Source organism: Oncorhynchus mykiss, chromosome 11, assembly GCF_013265735.2.
Source record: "Oncorhynchus mykiss isolate Arlee chromosome 11, USDA_OmykA_1.1, whole genome shotgun sequence".
Classification (NCBI taxonomy): Eukaryota; Metazoa; Chordata; class Actinopteri; order Salmoniformes; family Salmonidae; genus Oncorhynchus; species Oncorhynchus mykiss.
In genome coordinates, this window is record NC_048575.1 from 1,438,547 (window position 1) to 1,452,696 (window position 14,150).

General features: G+C 42.5%; 1 protein-coding gene and 1 long non-coding RNA gene across 7 annotated transcripts in view; one reads left to right on the top strand and one right to left on the bottom strand.

Moving 5' to 3' along the window:
* nktr (natural killer cell triggering receptor) overlaps positions 1-14,150 on the top strand; it is a 90,256-nt gene that overhangs the window by 49,174 nt on the left and 26,932 nt on the right. For all 4 annotated transcript variants that reach the window (XM_036934654.1, XM_036934656.1, XM_036934655.1 and 1 more), the window contains 2 exons: positions 4,253-4,282; positions 4,467-4,612. In XM_036934654.1, the coding sequence (XP_036790549.1) occupies positions 4,253-4,282; positions 4,467-4,612 (176 nt within the window). The remainder of the gene's footprint in view (positions 1-4,252; positions 4,283-4,466; positions 4,613-14,150) is intronic.
* LOC118937289 lies at positions 1,773-4,244 on the bottom strand. Of its 3 annotated transcripts, none has more exons than XR_005034532.1 (3): positions 3,295-4,244; positions 3,149-3,263; positions 1,773-2,935 (listed from the first exon to the last, which is right to left on the bottom strand). It is a non-coding gene; the product is annotated as an uncharacterized LOC118937289 (long non-coding RNA). The 3 variants fall into 3 exon arrangements; XR_005034530.1 differs by having other exon boundaries at positions 3,149-3,425; positions 3,697-4,243; XR_005034531.1 differs by having other exon boundaries at positions 1,773-2,428; positions 2,503-2,935; positions 3,149-4,243.

Sequence of the window (14,150 nt, forward strand, 5' to 3'; positions counted from 1 at the left end):
CAATGACGGCCTAGGAACAGTGGGTTAACTGCCTGTTCAGGGGCAGAACGACAGATTTGTACCTTGTCAGCTTGGGGATTCGAACGCTCTAACCACTAGGCTACCCTGCCGCCCATGATGCTGCCACCCCCGTGCTTCACTGTTGGGATGATGTTCTTTGGCTTGCAAGCCTCCCCCCTTTTCCTCTAAACATAACAATGGTCATTATGGCCAAACAGTTCTATTTTTGTTTCATCAGACCAGAGGACATTTCTCCAAAAAGTACAATCTTTGTCCCCATGTGCAGTTGCAAACCGTAGTCTGGCTTTTTTATGCCAGTTTTGGAGCAGTAGCTTCTTCCTTGCTGAGCGGTCTTTCAGATTATGTCGATATAGGACTCTTTATACTTTTGTACCCGTTTCCTCCAGCATCTTCACAAGGTCCTTTGCTGTTCTGGGATTGATTTGCACTGTTCGCACCAAAGTATAGGAGACAGAACGCGTCTCCTTCCTGAGCGGTATGACGGCTGCGTGGTCCCATGTAGTTTATACTTGCGTGCTATTGTTTGTACAGATGAACGTGGTACCGTCAGGTGTTTGATTCATCCTTGGGAGCAATTTCCAGACTTGTGGAGGTATACAATTTTTTCAGAGGTCTTGGCTGATTTCTTTTGATTTTCTGAGATTGAAGGTAGGCCTTGAAATACATCTACAGGTTCACCTCCAATTGACTCAAATGATGTCAATTAGCCTACCAGAAGCTTCTAAAGCCATGACATAATTTTCTTGAATTTTCCAAGCTGTTTAATGGCACAGTCAACTTAGTGTATGTAAACTTCTGACCCACTGGAATTGTGATACAGTGAATTATAAGTGAAATAATCTCCCTGTAAACAATTGTTGGAAAAATTACTTGTGTCATGCACACGGTAGATCTCCTAACCGACTTGGCTAAACTATATATTTTGTTAACAAGAAATTTGTGGATTGGTTGAAAAATGAGTTTTTTAATGACTCCAACCTAAGTGTTTGTAAACTTCCGACTTCAACTTGTATGTATTATATTAGGGCTAAGCACTGCAGAATAGAGGCCTGTCTATTTGTGTTATGTCAGGGCTAAGCACTGCAGAATAGAGGCCTGTCTATTTGTGTTTTCAAATCTAAGCACTACAAAATAGCATCATTTTGTCTGAATTTTGCAACCCTTCTCCCCTTCAGTCAGTCGATGTGCTTTAATGCACAGAAATAAACAAACATGGATTCCTTATTTTTTTCCACAAATAAGTTACGATGTTTCTCTTGCCATTTTTGTGTAAAATTTGCAGAAAGTCATCGTGCTCTTCCAAGGTAATATGTCTCCGGGGCTGTTTCTGTTTCTCTCTCTTCTCTCTTCTCCTGTCTGTCTGTCTTTATCTCTCATTCACTAGTCTGTTTTAAACTTAGTAGGGCCCTATAAAATCCATGCTGCGGAGAATGCGGATGCAATCACGGAATCCAGACAATTAAAATGGAATTCAACAATATTTAAAAAATGCATCAACTAAATGTATTGCATTTATTAGAAAAGTAATTTATTTTCCCCATATTATCGTAAAACATGAAGAGTCAACAGCACGGGAATGTCTGTGTGCGCGTTTGTCTACCACTTTTTGTAGTAGCTGTTAGCGATGATGCTAATGTAATGACTTCTCAATTGAATGTTAATTACAATGTAACCTACTACTTTGCAGAATATCATGATTATTTGCCTCAATCCAGTGGCCGTTTTGTTTTGCAAATTCGGTCTCTGGCTGGTGCGCAGTTGAGTTAAAGAATTTTTCCCAGATCTCAAAAGGGGTCTCCTGATGTGGTTTAAGCATGGTTGTGGACTTAAAACATCAAATTTGGTTGTTTTTCTATTCTAAAAAGTGTGATTTTGAGAGCGAAAACCTGAACCATTTCGGAAAAATGGAAACCTGGAAAAACTAAACAAAGAAACAGAATTTGGAGAAAAACTAGATGGAATCAGGCCAAGAAATTAAAGGGATTTTCTAGGGCCGTAACTTAATGTACACTATGAACACAGCCTCTTTTCTACTGCACCAGGGCAGCAACACAACAGAGCCAGCAGTCATTTGAACATCCATCTAGATTATATATTATTGTAGTGTGAACATGTATTGTCTACTTCTGACATTGAGCACAGTGAGTCATTTGACATTTCGCCATGATGGTATAGCATGACAATGACTGTGTTGTCACAAAAGGTTCTGTTGTTCATGGCTCCAGAATACCTCAACACCAGTCCTCACCTGATAGCAGAATACCTCAAAACACCAGTCCTCACCTCATTACAGAATACCTCAACACACACCAGTCCTCACCTGATAGCAGAATACCTCAAAACACCAGTCCTCACCTCATTACAGAATACCTCAACACACACCTGTCCTCACCTCATAACAGAATACCTCAAAACACACCAGTCCTCACCTCATTACAGAATACCTCAACACACACCTGTCCTCACCTCATAACAGAATACCTCAACACACACCTGTCCTCACCTCATTACAGAATACCTCAACACACACACACACACCAGTCCTCACCTCATTACAGAATACCTCAACACACACCTGTCCTCACCTGATAGCAGAATACCTCAACACACACAAGTCCTCACCTCATTACAGAATACCTCAACACCTGTCCTCACCTCATTATAAAATACCTCAACACATACCTGTCCTCACCTCATAACAGAATACCTCAACACACACACACCAGTCCTCACCTCATTACAAAATACCTCAACACACACACCTGTCCTCACCTCATTACAGAATGCCTCAACACACACACACCTGTCCTCACCTCATAACATAATACCTCAACACACACACACCAGTCCTCACCTCATTACAGAATACCTCAACACACACCAGTCCTCACCTCATTACAGAATACCTCAACACCTGTCCTCACCTCATTATAAAATACCTCAACACATACCCGTCCTCACCTCATAACAGAATACCTCAACACACACACACCAGTCCTCACCTCATTACAAAATACCTCAACACACACACACCAGTCCTCACCTCATTACAAAATACCTCAACACACACACACACACACCAGTCCTCACCTCATTACAGAATACCTCAACACACACACACACACACACACCAGTCCTCACCTCATTACAGAATACCTCAACACACACCAGTCCTCACCTCATAACAGAATACCTCAACACACACCAGTCCTCTCCTCATTACAGAATACCTCAACACACACCTGTCCTCTCCTCATTACAGAATACCTCAACACACACCAGTCCTCACCTCATTACAGAATACCTCAACACACACCAGTCCTCACCTCATAACAGAATACCTCAACACACACCAGTCCTCACCTCATTACAGAATACCTCAACACACACACACCAGTCCTCACCTCATAACAGAATACCTCAACACACACCTGTCCTCACCTCATTACAGAATACCTCAACACACACACACCAGTCCTCACCTCATTACAGAATACCTCAACACACACACACCAGTCCTCACCTCATAACAGAATACCTCAACACACACCTGTCCTCACCTCATTACAGAATACCTCAACACACACCAGTCCTCACCTCATAACAGAATACCTCAACACACACCAGTCCTCACCTCATTACAGAATACCTCAACACACACACACCAGTCCTCACCTCATTACAGAATACCTCAACACACACACACCAGTCCTCACCTCATTACAGAATACCTCAACACACACACACCTGTCCTCACCTCATAACAGAATACCTCAACACACACACACCTGTCCTCACCTGATAGCAGAATACCTCAACACACCTGTCCTCACCTCATTACAGAATACCTCAACACACACACACCTGTCCTCACCTGATAGCAGAATACCTCAACACACACAAACACACACACACACACACACACACACACACCTGTCCTCACCTCATTACAGAATACCTCAACACACACCTGTCCTCACCTGATAGCAGAATACTTCAACTATAGCTCTTCCTTTAAGCCCAGTATACTTGGTCATTACATTTTTTTACTTAAAAATAAATAAATTCAAAGACATGTTGCAAATAAATGCTATGTAATAATGGCCAAGGTTTCTGCCTGTGTTTTGGTTGCCGTGACCTGTCCTCTCATTCTCTCCCTCCTTTCTCGCTGTGTTCCATAACTCTGCCCGGGCCATACTGGACTGTAACCCTGGTTGGATTCCTCGAACAGAACCACCAAGACAGCACCTCATCTCGATGGGTATGTCTTGTCTCACTACCTTGCAGCTCCAGAGAAGGTTTACTTGGCACATAAAATTAATCAATACAACTATCTTGGTTGGCCCTAACCTCTCCCTGTTGTATTATTGTCAGTGTCTAACCTCGCTGTGGTACTGTGGTCCCTAACCTCTCCACCCCTCTCTGACCCTTTCTCCTCCCTGCAGGGTCCATGTGGTGTTTGGCTTGGTCATCTCAGGCTTTGAGGTGATCAAGAGGATTGAGGGTCTGAAGACGGACGGAGCCAGCAGGCCGTACGCTGATGTTAGGGTTATGGACTGTGGTCAGCTCATCACTAAGTCAGCCAACGATGGTAGGGACCACACTGCCTAGTCCCTCCCTCCCTCCATGGAGTGACTTATCTGTCATTCACTCTTGTGTTATCCTGTAGCTATTTAACTAGACTGGTAGTTTGTATTGTATTTATTGTGGATCCCCATTAGTTCCTGCCAAGGCAGCAGCTACTCTTCCTGGGTTTTATTATGGATCCCCATTAGTTCCTGCCAAGGCAGCAGCTACTCTTCCTGGGATTTATAATGGATCCCCATTAGTTCCTGCCAAGGCAGAAGCTACTCTTCCTGGGTTTTATTATGGATCCCCATTAGTTCCTGCCAAGGCAGCAGCTACTCTTCCTGGGATTTATAATGGATCCCCATTAGTTCCTGCCAAGGCAGCAGCTACTCTTTCTGGGGTTTATAATGGATCCCCATTAGTTCCTGCCAAGGCAGAAGCTACTCTTCCTGGGGTTTATTATGGATCCCCATTAGTTCCTGCCAAGGCAGCAGCTACTCTTCCTGGGATTTATAATGGATCCCCATTAGTTCCTGCCAAGGCAGCAGCTACTCTTCCTGGGTTTTATTATGGATCCCCATTAGTTCCTGCCAAGGCAGCAGCTACTCTTCCTGGGGTTTATTATGGATCCCCATTAGTTCCTGTCAAGGCAGCAGCTACTCTTCCTAGGATTTATAATGGATCCCCATTTAGTTCCTGTCAAGGCAGCAGCTACTCTTTCTGGGGTTTATTATGGATCCCCATTAGTTCCTGTCAAGGCAGCAGCTACTCTTCCTGGGATTTATAATGGATCCCCATTAGTTCCTGTCAAGGCAGCAGCTACTCTTCCTGGGATTTATAATGGATCCCCATTAGTTCCTGCCAAGACAGAAGCCTCTCTTTCTGGGGTTTAATATGGATCCCCATTAGTTCCTGCCAAGGCAGCAGCTACTCTTCCTGGGGTTTATTATGGATCCCCATTCGTTCCTGCCAAGGCAGCAGCTACTCTTCCTGGGGTTTATTATGGATCCCCATTCGTTCCTGCCAAGGCAGCAGCTACTCTTCCTAGAGTCCAGCAACATGAAGGCAGTTATACAATTTTAAAAACAATATATTCATTACAGAATTCACAACACACTGTGTGCACTCAGGCCCCAACTCTACTATCACATATCTACAACACAAAATCCATGCATTCGTGTGTATTTAACTTTTTTTTTAAACTATGCAAGTCAGTTAAGAAAAAAATATTTTTACAATGACGGCCTACCGGGGAACAGTGGGTTAACTGCCTTGTTCATGGGCAGAACAGGAGATGTTTACCTTGTCAGCTCTGGGATTTGATCCAGCAACCTTTTGGTTACTGGCTCAACGTATGTTATCGTGTGTGTGTATGCATGTGTCTGTGTTTGTGTTGCTTTACAGTCCCCGCTGTTTTTTAAAATCTGATTCTAGTGCGTTATCATTTGCTTGATGTGGAATAGAGTTCCATGTAGTCATGGCTCTATGTAGTACTGTGCACCTCCCATAGTCTGTTCTGGACTTGGGGACTGTAAAGAGACCTCTGGTGGCATGTCTTGTGGGGTATGCATGGGTGTCTGAGCTGTGTGCCAGTCGTTTGGACAGACAGCTTGGTGCATTCAACATGTCAATACCTCTCATAAATAAAAGTAGTGATGAAGTCCATCTCTACTCCACTTTGAGCCAGGATATATTGACAAGCATATTATTAATATTACCTCTCTGTACATCCAAGGCCAGCCGTGCTGCCCTGTTTTGAGCCAATTGCAATTTTCCTAAGTCCTTTTTTGTGGCACCTGACCACACGACTGAACAGTAGTCAAGGTGCGACAAAACTAGGGTGTTGTTAAGTGTTGTTAAGAAGATAGAAACTAGGGCCTGTAGGACCTGCCTTGTTGATAGTGTTGTTAAGAAGGGAGAGCAGCACTTTATTATAGGCAGACTTCTCCACATTTTAGCCTCTGTTGTATCAATATGTTTTGACCATGATAGTTTACCATCCAGGGTTACTCCAAGTAATTTAGTCACCTCATTTCCACATTATCTTTTACAAGATTTATCTGAGGTTTAGTGCATGATTTGTCCCAAATACAATGGTTTAAATTGTTGATATATTTAAGACTAACTTATTCCTTGCCACCCATTCTTAAACTAACTGCAGCTCTTTGTTAAGGGTTGCAGTCATTTCAGTTGCTGTAGTAGCTGACGTGTATAGTGTTGTCATCTGCGTTCATAGAGTGGCATGTCGTTAGTAAAGATTGAAAAAAAGGGCCTAGACATTCCTGATTCTCCCTGGGTTATGTTGAAAACCTTTTGTTCATAAATCAAATTGTATTTGTCAGATGAGCCGAATACAACAAGTGTAGACCTTCCCATGAAATGCTTACTTACGAGCTCCTAACCAACAGTGCAGCTCAAAAATAGAGTTAAGAAAATAGTTACTTTTCATTTTATACTTTAGTTTATTTAGTAACACAATAAAATAACAATACCGAGGCTATATACAGGGGGTACCGGTACTGCGTCAATGTGTGGGGTACAGGTTAGTCGAGGTAATATGTATGTGTAGGTAGGGGTGGGTAAAGGGACTATGCATAGATAATAAACACTGAGTAGCAGCAGTGTAAAACAAAATGGAGGGGGGGGGGGGGGGGTGTCAATGTAAATAGTCCAGGTAGCCATTTGATTAGTTGTCCAGCAGTTTTATGGTTTGGGGGTAGAAGCTGTTAAAGAGCCTTTTGGACCTGGACTTGACGCTCCGGTACCGCTTGCCGTGCGATAGCAGAGAGAAAAGGTTATGACTTTGGTGACTGAAGTCTTTGAGAATTTTTTGGGCCTTCCAGACTGGTAGTTGAAAACCTGCTGTTATTCTACGTACCTATTTAACTAGGTTGTTATTATACATACCAAGTGTTCAAGAGACATAAAGTGACATAAAACCACATCCCTATGAAGGAGACATTCCAATAATTTTAAGGTCTAATGCTACTCAGGATATATAGATGGCCATGGTCAGGCAAATAGCTGCAAGGACTTTCAGATGTTAATCCCAGATTCCAAATACAGCATTATTGTTGTTGTTCAAACCTCTGAGTAGAGAGCCGCCTTTTTTCTCTGTTCCCTTTATATCGCACTACTTTTGACAAGGGGTCGTAGGGTAGTGCTGTGCTGCTCAATGTCTCAGTGAATCTGGGTAATATTTTACAGCTCATACAGAGGCTGTGCTGCTCGTTGTCTCAGTGAATCTGAGTCATATTTTACAGCTCATACAGAGGCTGTGCTGCTCGTTGTCTCAGTGAATCTGGGTCATATTTTACAGCTCATAAGAGGATCACATTTTGATGCTGGTGGTGTTTCTAACAGGCTGTTGGTGCTGGGTGGGCGGTAACCTGCTCTCCATTCAGTCAGGCTCAGTGATGTGATCGCTGTGGAGTTGACAGCTGTCCTTCTGTTATCAGACGGACAGGGCGGCCAGAAGGACAGGACACTTTAGTGCCGATCCGATATGTATTGCGACTTGATACTGTGGTTTTATTGCAATTCGATGTTCCAAACATAAACATATTACTCATAACTTTTGTGAAGCATCACAGCACAGTTGAAAAAATCTATGGCAAATAGAAATCAAAACTGGATGGTGTTCAGAGATAATGGGAGGGGTTGAGGGTAGCTGAAGGATGGGACTGGATGGTGTTCAGAGATAATGGGAGGGGTTGAGGGTAGCTGAAGGATGGGACTGGATGGTGTTCAGAGATAATGGGAGGGGTTGAGGGTAACTGAAGGATGGGACTGGATGGTGTTCAGAGATAATGGGAGGGGTTGAGGGTAGCTGAAGGATGGGACTGGATGGTGTTCAGAGATAATGGGAGGGGTTGAGGGTAGCTGAAGGATGGGACTGGATGGTGTTCAGAGATAATGGGAGGGGTTGAGGGTAGCTGAAGGATGGGACTGGATGGTGTTCAGAGATAATGGGAGGGGTTGAGGGTAGCTGAAGGATGGGACTGGATGGTGTTCAGAGATAATGGGATGGGTTGAGGGTAGCTGAAGGATGGGACTGGATGGTGTTCAGAGATAATGGGAGGGGCTGAGTGGGGCTGAAGGATGGGACTGGATGGTGTTCAGAGATAATGGGAGGGGTTGAGTGGAGCTGAAGGATGGGACTGGATGGTGTTCAGAGATAATGGGAGGGGTTGAGTGGAGCTGAAGGATGGGACTGGATGGTGTTCAGAGATAATGGGAGGGGCTGAGTGGGGCTGAAGGATGGGACTAAAAACAAACAAAATATATATATTGTAAAATAGTGTCCATAAAATGGAAGTAGAAGCCTAAGTGGTAGTGTTCACTAGTTCACTCCAATTAGGGGAGGGATGGTAGGGGGAAATTATAAAGAAACAGTACCTTTGGAAAGTATTCAGACCGACTTTTTCCACATTTTGTTAGTTACAGCCTTATTCTAAAAGGGATTTCCTCAATCTACACAATACCTCATAATGACAAAGCGAAAACGGATTTTTAGAAATAAAAACAGAAATAACGTATACATAAGTATTCTGACCCTTTGCTATGAGACTCGAAATTGAGCTCTGGTGCATCCTATTTCCATTGATCTTTGAGATGTTTGTACAATTTGATTGGAGTCCATCTGATTTGGAAAGGCACACACCTGTCTATACAAGTTCCCACAGTTGACTCTGCATTTACTCAACAAAGCACTGAGTAAATGGTCAGAATACTTATGTAAATGTGGTATTTCAGTTTTTTTTACATAATCAAAAAAATTAAACCTGTTTTTGCTTTGCCATTCTGGGGCATTGTGTGTAGATTGATGAGAAAAACAACAATTAAGTTAATTTTAGAATAAGGCTGTAACCTAACAATATGTGAAAAAAAGTCAAAGGGTCTGAATACTTATTTTATTTTATTTCACCTTTATTTAACCAGGTAGGCAAGTTGAGAACAAGTTCTCATTTACAATTGCGACCTGGCCAAGATAAAGCAAAGCAGTTCGACACATACAACGACACAGAGTTACACATGGAGTAAAACAAACATACAGTCAATAATACAGTATAAACAAGTCTATATATGATGTGAGCAAATGAGGTGAGAAGGGAGGTAAAGGCAAAAAAAAGCCATGGTGGCAAAGTAAATACAATATAGCAAGTAAAACACTGGAATGGTAGATTTGCAGTGGAAGAATGTGCAAAAGTAGAAATAAAAATAATGGGGTGCAAAGGAGCAAAATAAATAAATAAGTAAAATACATACAGTAGGGAAAGAGGTAGTTGTTTGGGCTAAATTATAGGTGGGCTATGTACAGGTGCAGTAATCTGTGAGCTGCTCTGACAGTTGGTGCTTAAAGCTAGTGAGGGAGATAAGTGTTTCCAGTTTCAGAGATTTTTGTAGTTCGTTCCAGTCATTGGCAGCAGAGAACTGGAAGGAGAGGCGGCCAAAGAAAGAATTGGTTTTGGGGGTGACCAGAGAGATATACCTGCTGGAGCACGTGCTACAGGTGGGTGATGCTATGGTGACCAGCGAGCTGAGATAAGGGGGGACTTTACCTAGCAGGGTCTTGTAGATGACCTGGAGCCAGTGGGTTTGGCGACGAGTATGAAGCGAGGGCCAGCCAACGAGAGTGTACAGGTCGCAATGGTGGGTAGTATATGGGGCTTTGGTGACAAAACGGATTGCACTGTGATAGACTGCATCCAATTTGTTGAGTAGGGTATTGGAGGCTATTTTGTAAATGACATCGCCGAAGTCGAGGATTGGTAGGATGGTCAGTTTTATAAGGGTATGTTTGGCAGCATGAGTGAAGGATGCTTTGTTGCGAAATAGGAAGCCAATTCTAGATTTAACTTTGGATTGGAGATGTTTGATGTGGGTCTGGAAGGAGAGTTTACAGTCTAACCAGACACCTAAGTATTTGTAGTTGTCCACGTATTCCAAGTCAGAGCCGTCCAGAGTAGTGATGTTGGACAGGCGGGCAGGTGCAGGCAGCGATCGGTTGAAGAACATGCATTTAGTTTTACTTGTATTTAAAAAGCAATTGGAGGCCACGGAAGGAGAGTTGTATGGCATTGAAGCTTGCCTGGAGGGTTGTTAACACAGTGTCCAAAGAAGGACTTTCCAAAGGCACTGTATTTTATATATTTAAAACAATATACAGTGCCTTGCGAAAGTATTCGGCCCCCTTGAACTTTGCGACCTTTTGCCACATTTCAGGCTTCAAACATAAAGATATAAAACTGTATTTTTTTGTGAAGAATCAACAACAAGTGTGACACAATCATGAAGTGGAACGACATTTATTGGATATTTCAAACTTTTTTTAACAAATCAAAAACTGAAAAATTGGGCGTGCAAAATTATTCAGCCCCCTTAAGTTAATACTTTGTAGCGCCACCTTTTGCTGCGATTAAAGCTGTAAGTCGCTTGGGGTATGTCTATCAGTTTTGCACATCGAGAGACTGAATTTTTTTCCCATTCCTCCTTGCAAAACAGCTCGAGCTCGGTGAGGTTGAATGGAGAGCATTTGTGAACAGCAGTTTTCAGTTCTTTCCACAGATTCTCGATTGGATTCAGGTCTGGACTTTGACTTGGCCATTCTAACACCTGGATATGTTTATTTTTGAACCATTCCATTGTAGATTTTGCTTTATGTTTTGGATCATTGTCTTGTTGGAAGACAAATCTCCATCCCAGTCTCAGGTCTTTTGCAGACTCCATCAGGTTTTCTTCCAGAATGGTCCTGTATTTGGCTCCATCCATCTTCCCATCAATTTTAACCATCTTCCCTGTCCCTGCTGAAGAAAAGCAGGCCCAAACCATGATGCTGCCACCACCATGTTTGACAGTGGGGATGGTGTGTTCAGCTGTGTTGCTTTTACGCCAAACATAACGTTTTGCATTGTTGCCAAAAAGTTCAATTTTGGTTTCATCTGACCAGAGCACCTTCTTCCACATGTTTGGTGTGTCTCCCAGGTGTCTTGTGGCAAACTTTAAACAACACTTTTTATGGATATCTTTAAGAAATGGCTTTCTTCTTGCCACTCTTCCATAAAGGCCAGATTTGTGCAATATACGACTGATTGTTGTCCTATGGACAGAGTCTCCCACCTCAGCTGTAGATCTCTGCAGTTCATCCAGAGTGATCATGGCCCTCTTGGCTGCATCTCTGATCAGTCTTCTCCTTGTATGAGCTGAAAGTTTAGAGGGACGGCCAGGTCTTGGTAGATTTGCAGTGGTCTGATACTCCTTCCATTTCAATATTATCGCTTGCACAGTGCTCCTTGGGATGTTTAAAGCTTGGGAAATCTTTTTGTATCCAAATCTGGCTTTAAACTTCTTCACAACAGTATCTTGGACCTGCCTGGTGTGTTCCTTGTTCTTCATGATGCTCTCTGCGCTTTTAACGGACCTCTGAGACTATCACAGTGCAGGTGCATTTATACGGAGACTTGATTACACACAGGTGGATTGTATTTATCATCATTAGTCATTTAGGTCAACATTGGATCATTCAGAGATCCTCACTGAACTTCTGGAGAGAGTTTGCTGCACTGAAAGTAAAGGGGCTGAATAATTTTGCACGTCCAATTTTTCAGTTTTTGATTTGTTAAAAAAGTTTGAAATATCCAATAAATGTCGTTCCACTTCATGATTGTGTCACACTTGTTGTTGATTCTTCACAGAAAACTACAGTTTTATATCTTTATGTTTGAAGCCTGAAATGTGGCAAAAGGTCGCAAAGTTCAAGGGGGCCGAATACTTTCGCAAGGCACTGTATATTGGGAATTTTAAATTATTGCATTGATGGAAGTGTCTTGTCTTTCACTATGGATTAAGTGGTACAGTTGAGGTTGGAAGTTTACATACACTTAGAGTTGGAGTCATTAACTCGTTTTTCAACCCCTCCACAAATTTCTTGTTAACAAGTAATTTTATCAACAATTGTTTACAGACAGATTATTTAACTTAGAATTCACTGTATCACAATTCCAGAGGGTCAGAAGTTGACATACACTACGTTGACTGCGCCTTTAAACAGCTTGGAAAATTCCAGAAAATGATGTCATTGCATTAGAAGTGTCTGATAGGCTAATTGACATAATTTGAGTCAATAGGAAGTGTACAAAAATAGAAGTGTTTGGCCATAATGACCATCGTTATGTTTTGAGGAAAAAGGAGGAGGCTTGCAAGCCTAAGAACATGTAGCATCATGTTGTGGGGGTGCTTTGCTGCAGGAGAGACTGGTGCACTTCACAAAATAGATGGCATCATGAGGATGGAACATTTATGTGGATATATTGAAGCAACATCTCAAGACATCAGTTAGGGAGTTAAAGCTTGGTCGCAAATGGGTTTTCCAAATGGACAATGACCCCAAGCATACTTCCAAAGTTGTGGCAAAGTGGCTTAAGGACAACAAAGTTACGGTATTGGAGTGGCCATCACTAAGCCCTGACCTCAATCCTATAGAAAATGTGTAGGCAGAACTGAAAAGGAGTGTGCGAGCAAGGAGGCCTACAAACCTGACTGTTACACCAGCTCTGTCAGGAGGAATGGGGGTAAATTCACCCAAATTATTGTGGGAAGCTTGAGGGAGGCTACCCGACACATTTGATCCAAGTTAAACAATTTAAAGGCAATGCTACCAAATACTAATTGAGTGTATGTAGACTTTTGACCCACTGAGAATGTGATGGAATAAATAAAAGCTGAAATAAATCATTCTCTCAACTAATATTCTGACGTTTCAGATTCTTAAAATAAAGTGGTGATCCTAACTGAACAAAGACAGGGAATTTTTACTAGGATTAAATGTCAGGAATTGTGAATAACTGAGTTTAAATGTATTTGGCTAAGGTGTATGTAAACTTCTGACTGTGTATGTCTGTTACGTTTATGGGGGGTAAATTAAGGAAGACAGCCTCTTCTGCAAACCACTAGAAACCAGGACAACAGGAGAGGATCTTTTTAAAGTACTGGACAGCTTTGTGACATCAAATGGACTTTGGTGGTCAAGATGTGTTGTTATCTGTACTGATGGTGCAAAAGCCATGACAGGGAGACATAGTGGAGTAGTAATACGTGTGCAAGCAGTTGCTCCCGACACGACTTGGGTACACTGCAGCATCCACCGAGAGGCTCTTGCTGCCAAGGGAATGCCTGACAGCTTGAAAGACGTTTTGGACAGTACCGTGAAAATGGTTAACTTTGTTAAAGCAAGGCCCCTGAACTCTCGTGTATTTTCTGCACTATGCAATAATATGCGCAGCGACCATGTAACACTTTCACAACGTACAGAAGTGCGCTGGTTATCAAGGGGCAAAGTATTGACATGTGTTTTTGAATTGAGAGACGAGCTTAACGTTCTTTACTGGCCATCCTTTTCACTTGTCTGACCGTTTGACTGATGACGAGTTTCTCACACGACTGGTCTGTCTGGGTGATGTTTTTTCTCGCCAGAATGATCTGAATCTAGGATTACAGGGACTCTCCGCAACTAAACTCAGCAAAAAAAGAAACGTCCCTTTTTCAGGACCCTGTCTTTCAAG